Source organism: Rattus norvegicus, chromosome 7, assembly GCF_021556685.1.
Source record: "Rattus norvegicus strain SHRSP/BbbUtx chromosome 7, alternate assembly SHRSP_T2T, whole genome shotgun sequence".
Lineage (NCBI taxonomy): Eukaryota > Metazoa > Chordata > Mammalia > Rodentia > Muridae > Rattus > Rattus norvegicus.
Genome location: NC_141540.1, coordinates 62110239 through 62134820, shown reverse-complemented (window position 1 = coordinate 62134820; position 24582 = coordinate 62110239). Strand labels below are relative to the sequence as shown.

General features: G+C 44.8%; 1 protein-coding gene across 4 annotated transcripts in view; it reads left to right on the top strand.

The window, feature by feature from the left end:
- Myrfl (myelin regulatory factor-like) overlaps positions 1-23290 on the top strand; it is a 117021-nt gene extending 93731 nt beyond the window's left edge. The window contains exons 16-25 of one of the 4 annotated variants that reach the window (XM_087557914.1): positions 299-384; positions 3066-3140; positions 3466-3518; positions 3636-3818; positions 14774-14836; positions 16258-16345; positions 18428-18502; positions 22178-22289; positions 22614-22688; positions 22798-23290. In XM_087557914.1, coding sequence (XP_087414040.1) covers positions 299-384; positions 3066-3140; positions 3466-3518; positions 3636-3818; positions 14774-14836; positions 16258-16345; positions 18428-18502; positions 22178-22289; positions 22614-22688; positions 22798-22884 — 897 coding nt within the window. In that variant the 3' untranslated portion in view covers positions 22885-23290. Of the gene's footprint in view, positions 1-298; positions 385-3065; positions 3141-3275; positions 3519-3635; positions 3819-10377; positions 10955-14773; positions 14837-16257; positions 16346-18427; positions 18503-22177; positions 22290-22613; positions 22689-22797 lie in introns of those variants that run through there. The other 3 variants (NM_001432407.1, XM_087557915.1, XR_015624187.1) reach the window with 3 other exon arrangements.
- The last annotated feature ends 1292 nt before the right edge of the window (positions 23291-24582 follow it).

The window sequence follows — 24582 nt, the reverse complement described above, 5'->3', positions numbered from 1 at the left end:
AGGAGCTTGGATCTTTCCAAGTCTATTAGAAGGCTGGTGTCTGGCCTTCTTTGGTAAAAAGCAAGATTGTCTGGTGCAGACCAGGGAAAGGATGGGTTGCTAAGCACCAAACAAAGGGAGGCTCTGACCAAGGTTGTTCTATTCAGAGAGGGAGGAGCAGAGGGGCAGATGTAAATTGAGGCAAGTAAGAAGCAGTCACCAGTCATCGTCCTAGGGAGGCAGCAAGGATTCCTGTGCTCAGGTCTTCAGGCCTCACAGCTGCTGTGCTGATCTGTCCCCATTCATCAACTTTCCACAGGTCTCTTTCTCAGGAAGGAAACCATCGTGTCCTACCTGGGTTTTCCAGACATTGGTTATAGCTCTGATTGCTGTGATGACATTTTGGTAAGACAAACTTCAATGTTATGCTATGGAGCCCTTCCTTTTCCCCTTACCTTTCTGATCTTCTCTTTGCTTTGAAGACAAGGAGGTTTTTAAAGCAGACACAACCTTCAATAGCTTAAAGAGACGGCAGCCCTTTTGAAATTCATAACTTGAAGAAAAGATTACTGATTTGTATACTTTGATGTGAGATGATAGATGGTGATTTTATTCTTTTCATTTGTGACTTAGCAGATGTGTGTGTGTGTGTGTGTGTGTGTGTGATGTGTTTGTGTGTGTGGTATGTGTGGTGTGCGTGTGTGTGTGTGTGTATGTATGTGTGGTGTGTGTATGTGGTGTGTGATGTGTGGTGTGTGGTGTGCGTGTGTGTGTGTGAATGTATGTGTGGTGTGTGTGTGTGTGATGTGTGGTGTGCTGTGTGTGTGTGGTATGTGTGGTGTGCGTGTGTGTGTGTGTGTGTGTGATATGTGTGGTGTGGTGTGGTGTGTGATATGTGTGTGTGGTATGTGTGGTGTGTGTGTGTGTGTGTGTGTGTGGTGTGCTGTGTGTGTGTGGTATGTGTGGTGTGCGCGTGTGTGTGTGATGTGTGGTGTGCTGTGTGTGTGTGGTATGTGTGGTGTGCGTGTGTGTGTGTGTGTGTGTGATATGTGTGGTGTGGTGTGGTGTGTGTGTATGTGTGTGTTACTTGTCTTACCTTTGCATGTAGCTTTCTCAAGTTCTTTGTTTTCCTTTCTGGCTGTGTGCGAGAGAGGGTGAGTCTGAAACCCCACAGTCAGTGCTGCCTGGCCACCGACATCCATCAGCACATTTTGCATTCTTCACTTAAAATCACATTGAAGAGACATCAAGAGCTGTGGGAGCCAATTGATGTAATGAAACCAAAGCCCAGACTAGGAGAGTAGCCCTGAAAATAAGTGAGAGAGGCTGTGGTTGCTCTGACCTCTGCCTCTGCATGGATATGGTTGTGGAGGAGGGAGTGGGGAAGGAGTAGAAGAGGGAGTTGGGGAGAGTGGAGGAGGGGGCGGAGGAGGGAGAGGGGAGGAGGGAGTGGGGAAGGGAGTGGAGGAGGGAGAGAGGATGAGGGAGTGGGGAAGAGAAAGAGGAGAGAGTAGAGGAGGAAAAGGGGATGAGGGAGTGGGGAAGAGAAAGGAGAGAGAGTGGAGGAAGGAGAGGAGATGATGGATTGGGGGAGGGAGAGGGGAGAGAGTGGACGAGGGAGAAGGGGGGAAATGCCCAGGAATTTAATACCATGACCCAAAATTCCCATCAGAAGCCTTTGCATTTTTTCCTAATTCTTCCAAGTACTTGTCTTCTGCTAGGTTTCCTAGCCAGGGAGAGGATGGAGCATCTATTTTTAGCAGACATACTTCATATTCTCCAGAGATAGCAAACCCAGGCCTGTGAGTGAGGAGGTGAGAGGGAGTCTAGTTCTGAGAAAAAACACTGTTTATCAGATCTTCTGAGCCCAGAGTTGAGCATTAGGACTACAAATAGTTCTGGTCTCAGTTGTGCCTGAGAAGGGTCAAAACCAGGGTTTGCCTCTGAAGAAAGCATATGTCTGTTTCATTCTAATGCATCAGAAGTCTTCTAATCTGAGCATTGAGGCAGCTGTCAAACATGAATCAGGGCAAGGTTTTAGAATTCATAGTGGAGGAGACAGAGACGGGGAGGCACAGGAAAGCCCAAAGCAAGGGACACCGGTCCACAGTGATCATGCTAGGGTAACACTACAGGCTCTGTCTGACACATCTCTAGACTTAGTACCACTTTTCCAGAAAGAACTGAGTCTGTCGGGCAGCCACCAGCTGTCTCTCAGGGCACCGTGAGGAATTCCCTTCCTGTGAACGGAATTGGTTTGTAAGACATCTCTTTGTTTTTCTGCAGCGATGGTAACTCTACCGATTTCATGGGAGAACAAAGTACTGAGGAATTGAGTTTGGAAAGCAAGGCGTGAAGTGAGGCTGGCAAGGCGGGGCAAGTCAGGTAGCCTTACTTCCAGCAGACTTCTGGGTGACTCAGGAGAGAGTCTAATAAATTCCGTGCAAAGAGGAAGGCAGGCCACAACGTTCAGATGGCTAAGCACTGCTAGGATTCCCACCCCAAACCCTAGAACCCTTACGGAGGAACACTTTAATTTTGTTGAATCAGCTGTGTTCCAGAGAGCAGACACCTTTGTTATTTTGTAGTCACATCGTGTGCATACTTTGTTGCGCATCCTTTCTCCCTTCTCTCTAGCTGATACATTGTACTGTGAGAGAGATACTGGAGGTGAGCAAAGGTTTTGTGGTCCAGGACCGACCTTCTCATCTCTCAGCTCAACAGCATGGATCAAAGCCACCAGCAGGAAGCAAGATTCATTCATTCTTGCTCTTTTCTGCCCCGCCTCCAGCTATTGACAGGCTTCCTCTGGTGACCTCTTGCCAGGGCCAAGGGTGGGGTCTGTGAAGGTTTTTTTCTGCACAGAGAACCCTTTGAACTTCCAAACTATGGGGAGCTCACTCTTTTCTCTGTCCCAGGCAGAAAAACCTAACTGGGTTGTTTCCATGGTGTTTCTGCCAGCTATAGCTGCCTTTCTCTCCTCCTCCCGTATGTGTGGCCTGTGAGAACAACTTTGGCCATCTGGCAGCTTGACTGAGATACATGTGGAAACAAATCTGCCACATAATGTTTTCCCCCTTCAACAGTGCCTTGACAATAGTTGCCCTCTACATACTTAGCTTAAAGGATCAGAACCGGCGCTCCCCAAATCTCCCTCTAAGGTAAGAGTTCAGATCTTGTATTCCTTTGAGAGAAGGACTTAAAAAAAGATTTATTCATATATATATATACATATATATGTATATACACACACATATATATGTACATATACATATGTATGTTTGTGGGTGCCTTAGGAGGCCAGAAGAGGGCATTGGATCCCCTGAAGTTGGAATTTCGAGTGATGAAATTCCTTAACGTGAGGGCTAGAACTGAACCTGGGTCTTCTGCAAGAACAGCAAATGCTCCTAATCTCTGAGTCATCATTACAGCCCCGGGAGAAGTCCCTCAGAGGTCCCTGTCAGTAACCAACTGGTACTCTTACAGCAATACTACAAGTTCTTCAGAGCCAGCTCTGCCCTCCACTGTTCCCACCTCAGGTACAGTCTTCCTGTTCCTAATGATAACCCCAGCCCACTTTCCCTCTGCATGCCACCACCTTGGGTGACCCTCTACATGCCACCACTTTGGGTGACACTACCTGCGATGCCTTGCAGCTCCCCACACAACTGTGGTGACCACACAGACCTCCCTGCAAGTGCCTGAAATCACTTTCTGCGAGATCCTGCCCTGTCAGGAAACTTACTGCTGCCCTGTGTGGAGACCAGGAAGATTATTTTCAAGTCTTGCACAAAGACCACTGGAGGCAGAGAGAGAAATCCATCAGAGGCAATGGGCAGGTAAATGGTGTTCAAAGAGAAACAACCAGGCCTTTGAACCTGAGTTTTCCCCTTGTTGATATTTATTTGAATGGATTGTGAATGGATCCGGGCAGTGGCTCTACCCTTCTGCTTGGCACAGCAAAATCTTTCAAAGCATAGGCACATGTACTGCCCACCATCTGAATATTGAGTTCCTTCCCAGGGAGAAAATGTTAGCTAATTATTTGTAATCAGAACATTTTCATTTGTCCACCAACAAAGATGATGAGGTAATCATGTGCACATGGGTTAGGTTTTTGTTTTGTTTGTTTGTTCGGTATTTTTGCACTTCTGATGTGATGTGATGTGTGTGTGTGTGTGTGTGTGTGTGTGTGTGTGTGTGTGTGTGTGTGTGTGCGTCTCATTTAGAACTTGGTGTAGTGTTGTCTGGACTTTCTGTCTAAACTAATTTGAGAAAAATATGAGAAATGTAAAAAAAAAAGGAAGAAAGGAGGGGGAAAAAGGAAGGAAGGAAGGAAGGAAGGAAGGAAGGAAGGAAGGAACTTTGGAAACCCTAACTTGACAGTAACTTTGAGTCAGTGACAACCACCAGCTTGGCATTCCATTTTCAGAAGCTTTTTCCCCTTGGATATAGGAGTACAGCACTATTGGTTTTATTTGGTTTTGTGTGTGTGGTATATGCATAAATGCACCCGAATGTGCATGGTTCTGTGTGGTCACGTGGAGTCTCTCACTGAATGAAGAGCTCACTGACCGGCTAGATTGGTTGACAGGCAAGCTCTGGGACTCTGCCTTTGTACACTTCTGCACACATTCTACCTGACTCTACCCTACCCCAGTACCGGGGCATGCTGCTGTGCTTGGCTTTTTACATGCGTGCTGGAGATCTGAACCTGGTCCTCCTGCCTGCAGACAGATAGTTGTCTAAGTGTTCCCCACCATCTCTAAGAGACTTGTAGGGTTTTTTTTCCCCTTCATAAAAACAATGTTGGATTGGATTTGGGGATGGTTGTAGCATTCCAGAGTGAAAATGAAGCTTCAATCTGAAGAATGTTTCCGCCATTTTGCTCTCAATAGAGTGTTTTCTATTTATCGGTGGGTGTGTCTGTGTCTGTGTGTTCGTATTTGTGTGTCTGAGTGTGGGGACATGAATACCATGGTCCACATGGCAGAAGACAGCAACCTGGGGTGTCAGTTCTTGATCTCCACCTTGGGGTGGGGTCTCTTGCTGATTGCTGCCATGTGTGCCAGGCCACGAGGTCTGTAAGCTTCTGGGGACTCTCTTGTCACCATCTCCCACATCACTGTATGAGTGCTGGAATTACAGCCATGTTCTCCAGCCCTGGATGTGTGCTGGAGAACCAAATTCAGGTTATCACACTGGTCCAGGGAGTGTTTTACATCCACTAACCCATCCATCTCAGCAGATCCCAGCACTGAGGCCAGAGAGACGGCTCAGCAGTGAACAGTGTTGAGTCTGCTCTCAAAGAAGACCTGAGTTTAAACTCAAGTGCCCACGTCAGGTGGCTCACGACCACTGTGACTCAAATCTCAGGGCGTCTGAGGTTCTCCAGCCTTGGTAGCCTCTGGCATGTGGTGTACATAAAGTCATGCAGGCACAAACGTGCACTTAAGTAGAAATAAATCTTAAAGAGGAAAAAAGAAAGGAAGAAAAAAAGGAAGGAAGGAAGGAAGGGAGGGAGGGAGGAAAGAAGGAAGGAAGAAAGAAAAAAGAAAGAAAGAAAGAAGGAAGGAAGGAAAGAAAGAAAGAAGGAAAGAAAGAAAGAAAGAGAAAGAAAGAAACAAAGGAAAGCTATTAGTACCACAGAATCCCTAAAACCTTTATATCTTGCAAACGGATGTGGAAGTTTGTGGTTGGCCAAGCATTTTCTGACTTTGACTGTCCTCACTGGGGACACTTGATGGCCTTCTTTGACAGGTCTCTCCAGAAGGGGCCATCCCACCTATACAAGATGTATCAATAACTATGAGTTCTAAAGGGAGGGGGAGTCAGAGCTCCGTTCTTCATTCTCGGGGCTTTGTTGGGTCAGTAAGAACCAGTTCTCTGTATAAGAGAACATTAGGAAGATCAGCTCTGAGTCAACTGGCTGAATCTCCATCTCAGTGAGTGTCTGCTCATCCTGTATTTCCCTATCTGAGGGAACTAGAGAAAGATCTGCCACCAAGTACCTGGACATGTCATAGATTGTCAGAGAGCAGCCACACTAGTGACATCTTGCCTTTTTGATCTTAGGAATCCAATTAACATACTTTCATAATGAATTTATTATGAAATTTGTAAAGAACAAATGTCACCGTAAATCCAGTTGAACTTCTAAATGATATTTTTCTAAATTAATCCAATTATTAAAAAAAATATTAGATACCCATGGGAAGAGACTTCCTCCCAAGTCCATGGACAGTACTCTAGACCTGTTCATGCAAGTTCTCAGAGTTTTACATCAGAAGAGCCCCATTTGCTAACCGAATCACTGGTCAAGTTAGAATTGGAATCTGGGCCCTCATTTTTATGACCGTGACTCCTCCCAGTCTGACATCCTGCTTTCATTTGTTTGGACATGGGGTGTTCACACACTCATGAACCCACCTCTGAAAGATGCAGACAGTAACCACTCAGGGCATCTAAAAAGCCTCTCCCATCCTCCTCAAGCCTACTTATAGCCAGCAGGATGTTCCCTGATGCAGACTGTCCCAGGATGGAGAAGGGCTGCTCCTTTCTTGCTGTTGTATCCCCCACCCCAATCTAGAACAGTGGTTCTCAAACCAGTGGGTAGCAACCCCAAACCCTTTCACAGGGGTCACCTAAGACCGACATCAGAAAACACAGATATTTACATTATGATTCATACCAGTAGCAAAATTACAGTTATGAAGTAACAATGAAAATAGTTTTATGGTTGGGGGCATGAGGAACTGTATTAAAGGGTCACAGCATTAGGAAGGTTGAGAACCTCTGTTCTACGGTGATGTACAGCCCCAGGGGTCCTAACACGAAAGAAAAGCAGGTTGGGTAACTATTCTTTGCAACCAGATGTTTCTGAGACATGAAGAACACTTAAAAATTTAGAAATAAAAAATTTTTAAAAATTCCAGGAATCTAAAAGAATAGGAGGACTGTCAGTGGGGTGCAGAGTAATATCTGGCAATTTACTCAGCCCCCAAAGACACTCGTGAGACTCCCCCCTGAGGAGTCAGACTACAGTAAAGGAAGTGAAGGAAAATCTGCAGAGTTATGACACACTGAACTCAAGTCATAATTTTTCTTTTAGGTCTAAGTTGATTGCTTAAGTCTTTGTAAAGTGTCTTTCAGAAAAGTCATCCACCTGCCCCCCTCCTGTTTCCCTACTCCTTAACAAACCGTTTGAGAAAAATAGATCAGGAAGTGCAAAGTATTTTGGAACCCATAGAGATTTAAGTAACTAGGAGAGTTTTAAATATGGGAAAACAAAGGGTCCATATCGAAAACATCTCTGAAGTTCTACAGATTGTAACAAGCTGGTGAGAGAGAGAGAGAGAGAGAGAGAGAGAGAGAGAGAGAGAGAGAGAGAGAGAGACAGACAGAGAGAGACACAGAGAGACACAGAGAGAGACACAGAGAGAGAGACAGAGAGAGAGACAGAGAGAGAGACAGAGAGAGACAGAGAGAGACAGACAGACAGACAGACAGACAGAGGCAAAATAACATTTGGAATCCATGCTCTCTTTGTCTTTAATGTAAGAACTTTTAAGAGAATAAATATCCCAAAGAAAATGGGCCCCTGGGCTAAAAACCTCAACCATGATGGGCAGGGTTTATCGACCTCTTGGTATAGGCCTGTGTCAATTACAGGGTGAGGAAGGTATCCCAGACACTGTGCTAGAGTTCACCTTCAGCGCGGTTTCACATTCATATATTACCTACCTTTCGCCATGGCAGTTTGCTTCAGTTGGATATCAGTTTAAATCTCTCCACTCTTTTTTTTTTGAAAAATTTTTTTAATTTTTTTTATTATTATTAACTTGAGTATTTCTTGTATACATTTCCAGTGTTATTCCCTTTCCCGGTTTCCTGGCAAACATCCCCCTCTCCCCTCCCCTTCTTTATGGGTGCTCCCCTCCCCATCCTCCCCCCATTGCCGCCCTCCCCCAACAGTCTAGTTCACTGGGGGTTCAGTCTTAGCAGGACCCAGGGCTTCCCCTTCCACTGGTGCTCTTACTAGGATATTCATTGCTACCTATGAGGTTAGAGTCCAGGGTCAGTCCATGTATAGTCTTTAGGTAGTGGCTTAGTCCCTGGAAGCTCTGGTTGCTTGGCATTGTTGTACATTATGGGGTCTCGAGCCCCTTCAAGCTCTTCTAGTTCTTTCTCTGATTCCTTCAACGGGGGTCCTATTCTCAGTTCAGCGGTTTGCTGCTGGCATTCGCCTCTGTGTTTGCTGTATTCTGGCTGTGTCTCTCAGGAACGATCTACATCCGGCTCCTGTCGGCCTGCACTTCTTTGCTTCATCCATCTTGTCTAATTGGATGGCTGTATATGTATGGGCCACATGTGGGGCAGGCTCTGAATGGGTGTTCCTTCTGTGTCTTGTTTTAATCTTCGCCTCTCTATTCCCTGCCAAGGGTATTCTTGTTCCCCTTTTAAAGAAGGAGTGAAGCATTCACATTTTGATCATCCGTCTTGAGTTTCATTTGTTCTAGGCATCTAGGGTAATTCAAGCATTTGGGCTAATAGCCACTTATCAATGAGTGCATACCATGTGTGTTTTTCTGTGATTGGGTTACCTCACTCAGGATGATATTTTCCAGTTCCAACCATTTGCCTACGAATTTCATAAAGTCATTGTTTTTGATAGCTGAAATCTCTCCACTCTTGTTGGGGGGTCTCCTCTACCAGTTGTGAACTGGACCCTGAGCTTTTTAATGAAAATCGCTTGCTCTGAACTGCAAGCTTGTTGTGAAAGTTGCTGGAAGGTATTTACTGAGTGAGGACTTTGTGTGTTTGACACAACAAGTTTTATGGGTTTCTAAAAGTCAGCCTTTCAGAACTGAAGAGCCTTGTCTTGCTCCATAGAAGGGACAAGTTGGGGCCACTTTGTAGAGAATTTAAAATTTATTTTCTGCCTTTGAAAAAATTAAAAAAAGTATTTTCAGGATTTCAACCTGTAAGGTTATCCCTTCTCAACTTTGCCTAAATCTTTTTAACTTTACTATTATCATGTGAGAGTGTATGCGTGTGCATGATGTGTGAGTGCACACATACGATGTCATGGATGCGTGTTGAGATAAGAAGACAATACTATAGAGTCAGGTTTCTCTTTTCTCCTTTTATGGGCTCTGGGGATAACCATTCAGGTCATCAGGCTTATGTGGCAAACAACTTTACCCACAGAATCAACCTCACCTTCAAAAAAACACTTACTTTAGTGTGTGTGTGTGTGTGTGTGTGTGTGTGTGTGTGTGTGTGTGTGTGTCTGATCTGTATCCGTGTCTGTGTCTGTGTCTGTGTCTGGTCTGTCTTTGTGTCTGTATCTGTGTCTGTGTCTGATCTGAGTCTGTGTCTGTGTCTGGTCTGTGTCTGTGTCTGTGTCTGTGTCTGTGTCTGTGTCTGTGTCTGTGTCTGTGTCTGTGTCTGTGTCTGTGTCTGCTCTGTGTCTGCTCTGTGTTTGTATACATAAGTCCAAATGCTCATGGCAGCCAGAAGAGGGCACTGGATCCCTCCATTGGGCTGGAGTTACAGGTGGCTGTGGGCTGCCTGACATGGATGCTGTGAACCACACTTGGATCCTCTACAAGAGCAGTACAAGCTCTAAACTGCTGAGCTCCACCCTCCCTTTTAAATTACTGCCTTAAAAATGCTTTATCAGGGCATGGTAGCACATACCCAGAATCCCTACAGTTAGGAAGATCAGCAGTGTGCACACGTGGGTAAGAACAATATCGCACGAGGCAATCGTCTTATTTATAGGGTTCTCTTTCTTCAAGAACTCATAAACACAGTTCTGTGGAATGGAATTGAGTCTGTCATGTTCTTGCCAGAATCTACAGTGAGCTCCTTCCCTTGCAAGCTCAGCAAGGAAGCAGGGCACAAGGCAGGGGACAAGCAGGCAGCACAGAGAAGTTCCAGTTTCTACTTCTCTTTAGGCCTCGTTTGCCTGTAAGCCTGCAGCCTTCTGAGGAAGCACTCTTAAGTGGAACTATTAGTAGCAGATGAGCACCTCAAAGTTATTCTTGGAACAGCTCGAGTCTAAGAAATCTGGAAGCCCTGGGGAAAGCATATGTATTTATGTACAAAAGAAAATGAATATTCAGTTTTCTAGAAATTCCTCATATCTCAAGAGCCAATAATGGAGTGCATCATTTTGGGCTGTGTGCTCAGACACTTGGGTACAGCCTCCTCACTCCTGTGTGCCGAGAGGGGGAAGAAGCACAGCCTCTCAAATCTGTTCTCTGCATCCTTCAAGTCCTAGCCTGGGAATTTTCCCTCTGAGTAACTGGGAAATACTTATGGATTAAAAAACTGGCTTTCCTTTTTCATTTCCTTCCACTTTCCCTTCTATTCTTCTGCAAATATTTGCAGAGTATCACAGGAAGACAGCACGGCCCGTCCACGGAACCACAAACACAGACAAGTTCATTTTGAAGGTGTTCGCAGTCGGGCTAGCAGTGTGTGGGCAAGCCCTTCCACCTGGTGTAGGATGAGCAGAAGAAGAGAGAGATGTCAAGAAAGATTTTCTCCAGGTTTTATACCCAGCTACCTCTGCTTCCTATCCTGAGGCTGAATGTAGAAACTTGAATGTGGACATAAATCTGAACAACAAAAACCAACTCTCTGTAGTGGTTTAAATGCATTCTCCAGGTCTTAGACATTTGAATGCTTTGTCCCCAGTTGGTGCCTTGGGGAGGCTTAGCGAGTCTGGTCCCTGTTGAAGAAGGTTGGGTGTGGTTCTGTTGGAGGATGCACATCATTGGAGGCGGGCCTGGGGAGCTCAAAGACAGCTACTTTGGGCGCACTCTGTCTGCTTTGTGCTGGTGGTTTAGGATGTGAGCTCTCAGATTGCTGTTCTAGCCATGCTTGCCTGCCATCACTCCCCCTGCAAGGTGGTTAGTTACCCCTCTGGGTCTGTCAGACCGAATAAACAACCCGTCCTTCTATGAGCTGCCTTGGTCATAATTTTCTCTTGAGGAGAGCCTGTTCACCTCTTAGCAGCGAGGAAATGGAGATAAAGAGTGGGTTTGCTGTAGAATGCTCTCTCCTGCCTTTCTCCATCCCAGTCCCCAGTCTATTGAACAGTACGATCTACATTCAGGGTGGGGCTTTCCCTAGCAGGGCCATCTTTGAAATCACCTGCAAGTGTACTATCCCCATCACCTAGGCTATGGCTTCTTTTCTACTCAGGGTCCTTCTTGTCTGAGAAATTTCAAGTGACCCTAGGTATATAAGCATATTAAATAAGCACAAAACTAACACATTTCCTGATAAATGTGTGTTTAAAAGAATCCGTTCAAAATAATTCTTTGATGTTGATATTATACTGATAACAAATCCTACATTTATTTTTTAAACAGGTGGCTCACAAGCACCTTAAATCCAGTTCTGGGAGATTTGTCACCCTCCTTTAGCCATTCACACACAGGATGTACTCTCAGGCACATGCACATAAAAATATAAAAAAAGATATTTAAAAAAGAATAATTAAATCTTGTACTGGAGGACCCGTTATTATTGTACTGCACCTCCATTATTTTTTGGGAAGTGATGAACCTTTTTGATTTCCTCATCCCTGGGGCTGACAATGTCTGCATAGACAGACACTTGGTACATAAGTGCAAACCTGTGTTTAGGGACATTTTAGAAACTCTCAGAAAATCTTCCCTAATCCCTATTCCAGGATTCATTTAATGACTTTATGAAACTTAAGCCAGCAACCCAAATAACAGTCTTTAAAATCTAACATTCTAACACAGTCCACCCAAAAGGTATACTAACTAGATATCTTCATGCCAAGAAACGGCGGTAGGGACCCATTGAAAGTCTTGACTTCCTGTTATGGAATGATACGTGTCTATAAGAACAGAAAGCTTTGTAGTTGAGTGAAAACAGGACTGTAGTCTTGAGTGTGAGCTGAGGGGGCCATGGCCATGTGAGATGGCTTTGGGTAGCAACAAAGCATCATGGGATATTCAGAACCAAGGCTGCGGTGGGGGAGCATGGCAGAGTGCCATCAAGTGAGCCTAAAACACCCAGAACCCAGTAAGCATGTGATTTTCAGTTGATTCTTGGTTGTTGTTCACTCAGAGATCTTTTATTATTGCCAGGCATCTTTACAACCGTCACACTCACTTATGGGATCCCATGAGGTCACAGTTTAAGACACTGTGGCTGATTCATTTCTCAATGGAACTGAGTTGACAGCCAAGGTTATCTGTCACACTAAGTGATTGCTCCCAGCATCTAATTTTTAAAAGATTTGTGTAGGGCTGGAGAATGGCACAGATGTTAAGAACACTTGTTGTGCTTCCTGAGGACCCAGGTTCAGTTCCCAGCATCCAGATGTTGACCCTCAGCCATCTGGAACTCCAATTCCAGGTGATCCAATGTCCTCTTCTGACCTCTTCAGACACGGACATGCACATGGTATACAATCAGATGTGCAGGCAAAACCTCATACACATAAGGAATCTAAAAAAAAATAATAAAAATTAAAATCTGTTTTGTATACAGCCCTGACACCCAAACATTTGCCTCTGTGGTTTGGAAGCGCCATTTTCTTTTTTTTTTCTTTCTTCTTTTTTTTTTTTTTTTTTTTTTTTGGTTCTTTTTTTCGGAGCTGGGGACCGAACCCAGGGCCTTGCGCTTCCTAGGTAAGCGCTCTACCACTGAGCTAAATCCCCAGTCCCGGAAGCACCATTTTTCTATTGCAGGCAGAGTTATTGTCTTGGCTCTGTCCCTACCCCAGTGATCTGAGTCCTGTCTTCAGCTGGTGGGTCCCCCTACCTTTACAGTTTAGACTCACTTGTTTTTCTCCAGTGACCTTGTTTTATGTAGTAATAGGATGGCAGAATGGTGTGCAGGCAATTGGACGGTCCGGACTTCAAGACCTTGTACTATTCTTTGTCCTATGTCTGCCGTATCCCCGATTCTCTGTTCCTTATCCCCTGTATTCATCTATCAAGAAGGGACAGCCATCCTACTGGGCTGACATTAGGTGCTCAGAACATCATCTAATAGAAAATAACCAAGGAATAGTTGGTACAGTTATCATTATTGCCATTCACTGCAAATATATATGTATATATATATATATATATATCGCATATTGGACTTATGATTGATATGTATATATATATGTATATATTATCTATCTATCTATCTATCTATCTATCTATCTATCTATCTGTCTATGGATATAGAAATGTCCATGTTATTTAATTACCAGGAAGGAGCTCCTAGTCCATTGTACAGTCCTGTTCATCTTCAGGCACCTCCAATGCTGTTTGGATGAAGGTTAATATTCAACGTGTCACTGTATAGTTTGTTTCTACTTACTTTCCTTCATTTCTACTCACTCTATGCCCTTTGAGCCATGCTATTTAATTTAATAGGATCTATTATATAGGAGAGGGGCCATGGAATGGCCAAGAAAGAGAAAGCCAATGGGAACCATGCACCCTTGACTCCATGGCCCAGTGATACCTGGACCGAATTCTCAATGGATTACTCCTTTTTACTGTCCTCTGAGTTTCCAGGATAGGTCAGAAATCAGACTGCAACATACACGTGGTTGCTTCATCCTCGTTCCTGGATTCTGAGTGTCAGTTTGTAATGATTTTCATCTTCACAGATGAAGAAATCTGACCCTCAGCAACCACGTAGGAACCAGGCTTGGGCTGGGCACAGCTGTTGCCTTTGGGGCTTGTTCTCACCCAAGTAGAACTGGCATCAAAATACATGAACGGGAAGAGAGATGACAACTCACTGAAAGGGACCCTTCAGCCTGCCCAGCAGAGGAATGGCCTGTCCCCGGAGTTACGAGTCTTCTGTCACCAGATGTATCCCCACACCCACACCCTCTAGTGACATGTTTCCATTGTTCAAATATTGCATAAACCATGCCAAGGGTGACCCTGAGGGATATAGGTCTAACAGCTTTGGTTAGCAACATTTTTGATTCCAGATCTAGATGAGAAATATAACTACCATTAGCTTCTCATTAATCAGAGAACAATGCTTCCCTAATTCGATCCAAGTTGTCCCGGGAGGGCCCAGAAGATAATAGGAATAAAGACATATTCAAAGTTAAGGGTAACCCAGAGGCACTGTGCCTTGTGCATGGGGGCTGATGTGTGTCACTGACTGGAGTGCATGCTTCAGCACCAGGGGTGCGAGGGAGGGAGGGGGCTTATCTGTGAGCTCTGAGGACTTCTGGGATGACGTGTGATTTCCTCAGGCTGCCATGTCACAACACCATGGTATAAACAACAGATATTTGGGGGGGGGGGGGTTGACAGTTCTGGAGACTAGAGGTCCAAGATCTTGGTGTCAACAAATCTGGTTTCTTTAGAGGTCTTCCCTTTGCCTGCAGAAGGCCCCCTTCTTGTTAGGCCCACAATGATATTTTCTTTGTGCCTGTGTGTGTCTCCCTGCAGTCTCTGCTCTGAAAAGGACAGCTGTCAGATTGAACTAGAACCCATCTAAACTGCCTTGGAGCCTCTTGATCCCCTCTTTAGTGGCCATATCTCCACATAGAGAGGCATTCTGAGGAGGACAGTGTTGGGATTTCGACATGTGTTGGGGTGGGTGTGACTTTCCCGTAACAGACGACCCCTTGGGTGAGGGCAAGAATAAACTAGATAGAGAAGAAATGGGATAGGTGTGGGTGTTACAGTGGGAGAGGGAAAGGGTGGGGATGTGTTCAACTCTCATCTCAGTCAGCTTTCTATCATCCTGACTGACAGATGTCTTTACTCTTCAGAAAACAAAAGCAAATCGTTCCTGACAAGAAATGCACTTATCAGCCCAGACTGGGAGAGTGACTGTAAGTTGACATTTAAGTGACGCTCTTTTGCCCTCTGGGACTAGGCAGCACCACAGCCTTAGGAACATTAGTGGGGTGAGAAACAGGAACAACGTGACAGCCACACTACCTGCCACCCCACCTGCCACCCATCACCAGCACACAGGAAGGCAGACAGACACATACACACAGATACACAAGCACACACACACAGACACACACACACACATAGAGGCACACTCACAGACACACAGGAACATACACAGATACATATAGACACACAGTCAGACACACAGACACACACAGATATACAACATAAAAACATACAGACTCATACACAGACACACATACAGACACATACAAACACCTACATGGACATACACAGACATACACAGACACACATACAGACACATACAGGCGCGTGCGCACACACACACACACACACACACACAAATACACATATAGACATATATAGACACACACAGATACACAAACATATAAACACAAAGTTGGACACACACAGACATACACGTATACATACATATGCACAAACATATACACACATAGACGCACACATACAAACACATACAAATACACACAGACACACACACAGACACACACACAGACACACATAGATACACACAGACATACATACAGACACTTATATACATACAAATACAGATATACACACATACACATGCATACACACATGCACACATAGATATACATACACACACATACATACACACACACTTATATACATACAAATACAGATACACACATACACATGCATACACACATGCACACATAGATATACATACACACACATACATACACACACACTTATATACATACAAATACAGATACACACATACACATGCATACACACATGCACATATAGATATACACACATACACACATACACACACATACACACACACACACACACACACACACGCACTGTGGGTACCTGGGTGGCCATGTTTTATAATCCTTGTCAGCTTGAACATTAATGAAGCATTTGGATTGGTCACCTGCAGCCAGATAACCTGTGGTTAAGCTCCAGGATTTTAATAAGGTCTTTGAAGTTCCTGCCTTCCTCTTTTGTTCTGACTGTATTTTTAGTTCGCATGCCCTATCTCTAGGAAATTCCAATTTAGCAGGACTTCTGTAGTCCAGAAATTCTTTTGGATGTGAGGCCACTCTTTCTAGGAGCCAGGATTTGTATTAACAATCTCTTAAAATGTCTTACAATGGCTCACCCCCCAAACAAGCACAAAAGCCTTGCCCAGATTTTTCCCTCCTTTTCTGACTTGTCTGGGACTTTCTTGGTTTCCATTCTGTAGTTTGGGACTGAGCAGGGACACAGCATTTTCCCCTGCATGAGAGTTTATTTTCTTTTCTCTATTAATCTAGTTGCTATTCTTTTCTCCTTAATCCAGGGATCGACACAACCATCGCTTCCATTCAGATCATCGAAATCCAGCAAACGATAGACCGTCGGTATTGCAGCAGAATGCTCCACTGCGGGTGGGTAAGCCTCCCACGATGCTCCGACTGCGTCTGGGAGTCAGTCAGCATTGTACTTTTGAGACTGGAATGAAAACCACAGCTTCATGTTGAAATCCATGTGTGTTTACACCGTTCCTTTACTAAAAGCACATTGGGTACATGGAAGATGAGGGAATCACAAATGGTGGGTGTTAGCACGTGCCAATAAACTGCAAACCCCATGATCCTGATCTCCTATCTTCTCGTTTAATGGCTACCTCTAAAGCCAAATCCTGGGGAACAGAGAGTACCCTCGGGGTCACACAGCAATGCTTGGAGGGGCTAGTTGATGTTGAACACCAGATAGACTGGAGTGAGTTGACGTTTGTATAACAACACAGGGTGTTATTTTAACTGCTGTGGAAATCCAGCTCAGCTTTGATTCTAGGAGACAAACAATTGCCCAGATATAACATCTATCCCCAGTGTGTGACACCCCCCTCCCACACACACACACACTCGGGGCAGTGATGTATTAGACACAGAGAACACCGTGGCTGCAGCAAACATAAATGAAAACTGTAGACATTCAACATGAGGAGTGTTTCTTAATTTCATATGTACCTGTTGGGTACCTAGAGGCAAGCAAGGCATTCCTTTCAGTTGGAGTCACACATGCGACCTGTGGGTTTTTCAGGCACAGTTCTCTTTTTCAACCCAATAGACTAGGCTTCAAGTTGATGTTCCTGCATTATAAAAAGAGCGTGTATTTAGAAGTGACTTCTGACGCCTTCTTTATGATCCCTGAACTCTCGCATTGGCACTAAGAAGTCAGTTTTATTTATCTCTGTTTTGCAGTTTGTGTGAGCTAACGGGTTTTCTGTAGACCACACATGCTTTAGTGAGCATCCCAGACAGATGTTAGCTAGTTACTGTGACAGAATGACATCAGGAAGATGAGTCACATGACTCAGGTCCAAATTCTAGACTCAAGCAAAATGTTGATCCTCACAGATTCATTTCTCCCTGAAAGAAAGGCTAGTATCCATCGCTGAGAAGAAGCAGGTACTGGAAGGCACACAACAGGAAAGGAATTGCATGTGTGTAAGCTTCCCAGTTGAGCTATAGGCTCTGATCAGTGTGTGTGTGTGTGTGTGTGTGGGGGCAATAATGTAAAGTTTTTCTTCAGTTTTTTTTACATTTAATTGACAAGCGAAAATTAAATACACTCCTGGTGCACAATGTATTGTGCTTTTTTATAAAAAATGTATCTTGGTATATAACTCATTTAATTTTAGTTTTTTAAAAAATATAATGATAAATAAAAATTGTGCACATCCAAGGTTCACAGTGGGATGTTTTGATATTCTTAAATATTGTAAATGCTGGATTTTCCCAGCTCCCTGTATCCTTCCTTTCACATTTTGACAATCAGTTTAGTATCATTTAGAGAGACTCTGGAATGGCTGGTTCTCCCACCTCCCCCTTATCTGGTTCGTGTTGTTTCCCCATGCCATCCATGGGAAGACCAATCAGAGGGAGCGCTTGATTAACTGCACAGATGTCATTCGCTGAGGGTTTCATTACAGCAGCAATCAGTGGGACACCTCCTTGCCTCCAAGCATCTCTCATTTGGTAGGTGTACCTAGGGATAAGCAAGTCTACCTTACAATTTCCTCCATCCCTGAACGGTAATCAGGGCCATCATAATTATAACTGATTTTGGTTCTAAATATACACATTTCCTGCTAAAAGTCTTTAAAGGGAGAGTGGTTTATGCTGTGTTATCTCATGTTGCCTTTCCAAGTGGATTTTACGTTTACTTCATTTTTCTCCTGAAATTTGTCTCTCTGTGACCAAAGTCATTTCCTGTGCATTTGATTCTGTATATTTGGTTTGTGATTTGACTTTCCATATTTTATATTAAAGCACAAGCCAAGTTCACTCTGACAGTGGATGAGTTTGTCTCTGAAAAACCATAGACACAGGGGATTAAACTCAACTTCCTAAATTTATGATGTTATTTTGCAGTTTATGGTCCTACGTGGTATATGTCAAAAATCCTTTTCGAAACTTTTGGAGCATATTTTGACTTGTGATTTTATTTTCTTCTAAAATTAGGCCTGGCCATTATAATTATAACATTCCTGTTAATAAGAACACACCCACCAATGTCAAATTCTCTCTGGAAATCAAGTAAGTATGTGGCTGTAAGAAACAATGGCCCTTTCTCCTTCTCCCAACAGTAAGTCTGAATGCCGTCATTGTTGAGCCAGTTAGGAGATAAAGTGCTGTCAGTCCATGTGAAGTGATAGAGGGTAAAGAGATGAGATCATCCAGGCTCCTTCAGGGGCTGGGAGGGCTGGGAGCCGCACTCCTGCCTTGTAGGAAGTTCACAGGTTGCAGTGCTCCCTGACAGCCTCCTTTAAACTGAGGTAGGAGCATCAGTATTAACGTGGCCCCTGGGTAGGAGCCGAACATCTTGGTGACATCCCGGTGGGAATACAAATGTAGGTGTTTTTCTTTTGCTTAAGGGCAGAAAAGAAATGAGCCCGAGTTTTAAGCTGGGCAGACCAGAATTCAAATTCTGTCTGTTACTTCCTCATTTCAGGATCACGCGAGAGACAGTCACCATCTCTGGGCTACTGTTTCTCCACCTATAATATCACATAATGCAGTGGGACATAGAGCCGTGACGAGAAATTGTTAGCAATGACAAAATTAGTAACTGCCATCAGCTGATCACTGACTACCTGTAAACTAGTGCGCACATTAGTGCTGGGACATACAATCCTACCCTCTCAGGATGAGTTCCTTCTTAGCTCGTGCTTGGCCAGAGGGAGGCTAGGGCGCTCAGGTCATACACGTGTTCTGGAGCTGACGAGATGGCTCAGTCGGTAGAGTGCTTGCACGCAAGCATGAGGACTCAGGTTCAATCCCCAGCACCCACGTAAAATGCTAGGTGCAGCAGTGCTTGTCTGTAAGCCCAGCACTGCGAAGTCAGAGACAGGAGGACTCCTGAGCTCACTGGCTGGCTGGTCTAGCCTTGGGTGAGCCTGAGGTCTCCTGTCTCAAAAACTAAGGTGGAAAGCGATAGAAGAATACACCCAGCATTGACCTCTGGCCGATGCACATGTGTGAATACATATCACACGTAAACAACGTGCTAGTAAGTGGTGGAAGTGTGCTTCATGTGTAGCTCCCGGCCATCCTCTTGCCTATCTTGTAAGAGGATGTGTGTAAAGACAGTGCCCCTTCCTGACCTGCAGTTGGGGTCAATGAAGAATAGCCTGCTTAATAGCTATGATCCCTCTAAAACTCACAGATATTATAATTTAATCATTCTGTAGCTCAGAATCCGTGTGTGTGTATGTGTGTGTGCGTGTGTGCGTGTGTGTGTGTGTGTATGTGTGTGTGTGTATGTGTGTGTGTATGTGTGTGTGTGTGTGTGTGCGCACGCATGTGCATGTGTGTGTGTGGTGTGACCAAACCCAAGCATGTTAGGCAAGGGCTGTACCACTGAGCCTCATGTCCAGGGCGTGGGCATTTTCAGACAGTGTAGCTCAGTCTGGCCTGGCACTCAGTCCTCCAGCGTCTACTCCCTGAGTGCCAGGATTCTAGGTGTGTACTGACATATCTGTCTTGTCATCCCATGCTTTAATTATAACTTCCAATCCACTTCACTCAAACCTGTGCAAGAGGCTTCTCTTAAGGAAGGGCTTTATTCCTTTTCTCCAGTGCAGTCTTACCCCCTGCTCCTGCGGCTTCTCTCTTTTTCCTTTCTCCTAGTCTCTCCACCTTCCCTGGCTCCCCAGGTTCTGCTCCTCTCTTCCATCGTCGCCACTGTCACCTCTGTCTCTTCTGTCTCCCCTGGGCGTCAGATCCTTCCTTCTTATTTGCTCATCGCAGAGGTAGCCACACTTGACCCTACTGCATGCTGTGGAAAGTCAGCTGCAGTTTCACGACCTAGAACCCACAGTCCATCAAGTGACCGTTAAGTGTACTAGGGTAACAGCACAGGCGTGCCGTCCGCCGGCGCCCCTAGGTACCGTGGAACAGCGCTTCCTTTCTCATTCCCAGCTCTCAGTGGAAGGAAACACAATTATAAATTATAACACCCGATAAGAGTCTTATCACCTGGGGTTGGGGATTTAGCTCAGTGGCAGAGCGCTTGCCTAGGAAGCGCAAGGCCCTGGGTTCGGTCCCCAGCTCCGAAAAAAAAGAACCAAAAAAAATAAAAAATAAAAAATAAAAGAGTCTTATCACCTTAGACCACTAAATCAAACGCATGTAACAGTCCCCACTTTTATCCACAGCTTCATGTGGGTGACATGATCAACTATGGCCCCAAGATACTGAATGGAAGTTTCTAGAAACAAACAATTCCTTTACATTTTAAACAATATATTGTTATAATCATTCCTATCTTATTTTGAGTGTTGTTGATCCCTTGCTGTGCTTCATTTAGAAAGTCGTCCTCTCACATGGATGTGTGTTTCTGAGAACAGACAGCAGACTCGGGGGTTGGTGCGATCTGCAGTGTCAGATCCACTGGGTGTCTTTGAGAAGATTCCCTGAGGCCGAGGGAAGCGCTCAGCTGAGAATGCAGGTTTTTTTCATTTGTGCAAAACAAACAAAGGATGAATCTTAGCCACTCCTTTTTTTTTTCTTTTCTTTTTTTCGGAGCTGGGGACCGAACCCAGGGCCTTGCGCTTGGTAGGCAAGCGCTCTACCACTGAGCTAAATCCCCAACCCCTTAGCCACTCCTTCTTGTAGGTCTTCTGCCCTCATAACTTTATAAGTTGGTGATTTCTCTCTTTCTTCCTTCCTTTCTTCCTTTCTTTCTTTCTTTCTTTCTTTCTTTCTTTCTTTCTTTCTTCCTTCCTTCCTTTCTTTCTTCCCTCCCTCCCTCCTTCCTCTCTCTCTCTCTCTCTCTCTCTCTTTCTTTCTTTCCTCTCTCCCTCCCTCTGTCCTTCCTTCCTTTCTTTTTTAGTGTAGTTCTTTGACAATTTTAAGCACTACGCCCTCTTAGCTCCTCCCCACCTGTACTCTCTCCTCCGTTCCAGATCATTGCTAATGTGTGCCTGCCGTGCCATTTCAAACACGATCAATCCAAACCAGGGCTTTGCAGCATCTAGAGTCTTAGGGGCTTCGGGTAAATGTAACTTTAGCTGCCAGCGGAAAGAGAAGAGATTTATCCAAAAGCAACAACAACACGTGGACACAAGATGTTCTGATGCAGGGGCTAGAGGCGTGACTCCAGGCTTAGAACCCTGTGGCCCGTTAGTCATTGGAGGGTCAGCCTCCTTCTGTACCAGCGAGTCTCTTGGCCCTGAGGATTAAGTGACAAAATGCCTGTTTTACAATGTGCTGGCTTGATTTATGTCACCTCAACACAAGCTGTAGCTATCTGAGAGGTGGGAATTTCAACTGAGAAAATACCTCCATAAAACTGACTACAGGCAAGCCTACAGGGCATTTTCTTGTTTAGTGATTGATGAGGAAGAGCCCAACCCATTGTGGGTGGTGCCATCCCTGGGATCTATAAGAAGATAAGCTGAGCAAGCCATGGGGAGCAAGCCAATAAGCACCCCTCCCCCTTAACGGCTTCTGCATCAGCTCCTGTCTTCAGGTTCCTGCCCTGTTTGAGTTCCTGTCTTGACTTCTGTCAATGATGAACAGCACTGCAGAATCATAAGCCAAATAAATCCTTTCCTCCCCAAGTTGCTTTTGGTCATGGTGCCCATTCCTGACTATGCCATGGCCCCAGGGAGGATTAGCTTTGTGCCACCAGTTAGTTCATCTTCTTATCAAAACGTAGCCCAGTAGACTCTACTAACTGCCTTTACCCTCTTTCCTCATCTCTTGAAGCACAACAGAGCCCTTGATAGTCTTCCAGTGCAAATTCACGCTAGGGAATATATGTTTCCACAGTCAACGGGAAAGAACCCAGAGCCATGGAGAAGACGCTCAGATGACACAGGTAATGTTTTCTGGCTCCTTAACGTCACGTCCTGGTTCCAGCAGAAGTTGTTCAGTGCTGCACCAGCCCCTGCTCCCTATTGAGGGAAGGATGCCTGGAACCAAATGCCAGTGCCCCTTCTTAGCTGACCCTGGCCATCCCGCTTGGCTGAGCATCTGCCTTGCATCCTTAAGAGACCGTGGACTGTCCTAGTGACACTATCAAAAGCTGTTGTCATAGAACCTATATCCTACAGTTGTCAAGGGTGTGCCGCCCTGGCCCGACCTTCTCCCAACTGAGTCGTAACACGTGATGTAAGTTGGGCGTCTCTCCTTCATCTCTTAGGGATACCAGCACATTTGGAGCCTCCCGGTGGCCCCGTTCTCCGACAGCGCGTACCATTTCCGGGTAGCTGCACCAGTAAGCAAGCTTTTCCCTCCCTTTTTCTTTTCAGTAGGAAATTAAACTCTCGTTAGAAACACTAACGCTATACTCCTTACATTAACTTTCTCTTTTCCTGTTCCCACAGGATTTAGCCGACTGTTCGACAGACCCTTTTTTCGCTGGGATTTTCTTCACAGATTACTTTTTTTATTTCTATCGACGTTGTAACTAATTTATTCAAGTTTGAGGGCGTTACCAAAGGAAAGCACTGAGAGACACAGTTAACAGAAGCTGGTATTTCCTCTCACAACTTTGTTTACTTCTCTGTCAAGCGAGCACATCGTTTTCTGAAGGACCCTTTCAGGTTTGGCCTCCAACGGCTTCTAATGAGGAGAATAAAGTGTTTGCCAGGGACTGAGAAAATACGGTGTTTGATTTTTGTCACGACTGTGAAGGAAGCATTTTTCTGGTGTCTCTGAAGACACAGCTTCTCTTATGGAAGAAGCTGTGAGGTCAGAATAAGCCTGTCGGGACTGGGGACTTAGCTCAGTGGTAGAGCGCTTACCTAGGAAGCGCAAGGCCCTGGGTTCGGTCCCCAGCTCCGGAAAAAAAAAAAAAAAAAAAAAAAAAAAGAATAAGCCTGTCTAGTCTTACTCGGGCTTATTGCAGTTTTAGGCTTTTGAGAAGAAAGACCACATTGACTTGGACCCATTAAATATAGAGAATCTGTGACAGGGTTGGGGAGGTGTGGAGCTGAGGGAGGGGATGAATGATGCTGATCTTGAATTTAGGCAAACTGTTGTATGCATGCAAGTGTCTTATATATGTGTGTGTTTACATATACATATATGTAAGCATTAGAGTACACATATACGTACACACACACACACACACATTAAAGTATAAATCTGGCTCAATAATGAAATCCTTTGCTAAGTTTGAAACATACAGAATTTTCTGTGTGAAGGTGACAGAAGTCCCTATTTCCAGAGCCTTGTTCTGCCTTATGGTGCATCCCCTTGGATGTCAATGCCGGCGCCTACAACTGTCTTTCCTTCCTCTTTCTGTCCACTGTCCCCAGGACTCCATGCAGGGTGGCATAGGCTCTTATCTTGGGAACAGGGAATGAGAGAAAGGCCATCTTTTGGTGGCAACCACCTCCTGATCAGTTTCCATTGTGCTGCTAGCTTTTAGAAAGCTGAGGGCCAATCATCACACACTGCAGTCCACAGCACAGGGCCGTGCACTGTCAGGCTTCCCTTTAAGCCACTCCAGTCAGCGGGTCAGTGAGAATGAGGATATTTGATTTTTGATTTTCTTTTTAATCTTCACAAAGGTCATCGAGAGTAATAATACCTCTACTTTGAGATTACTATGAAAAATGTGTCATATGGATACTGTGACCCTGACAATCTAGTGAAGACTTGATCACTCAGAGGCACTTTGAAATAAACTTAGCACAAAAGGAGTGTCGAGTAGTGATGGGTTCGGAGCTGAGATTCCGTGGCTGACCGGCTCACTCTGGAGTTCAAATCCTGGCTTTATCCATGTCTTCTTAGACAGGATCCTTAACTTTCCTACGTCATTTGAGGATCAGGTGACTGGGGATATAAGAAAGCTTGAAGTAAAGACAGCAAAGATAGGTTTCTAAGTAAACACTGGCTATTCTTGAAGTCCTTGAAGACTACTGGACAGATGACAGTGGGATTACCAAGGCGCCCAGTAACTATACACAAATAATGAGACATTTTCATCACCCAAACCCAAACTACACACAGAACACAGGCATTTGCATCGTGTCAGGTTTAATTTTCCTTTCTGAATTTTGAAAACAGCTTCTCCTTTACTAACTGCATAGCCCTTGGGCAGCACAGGAGAGGTAGCTAATCCTTGGGAGCAACATTCCATGGTCCCCCCATTTCCTATACTC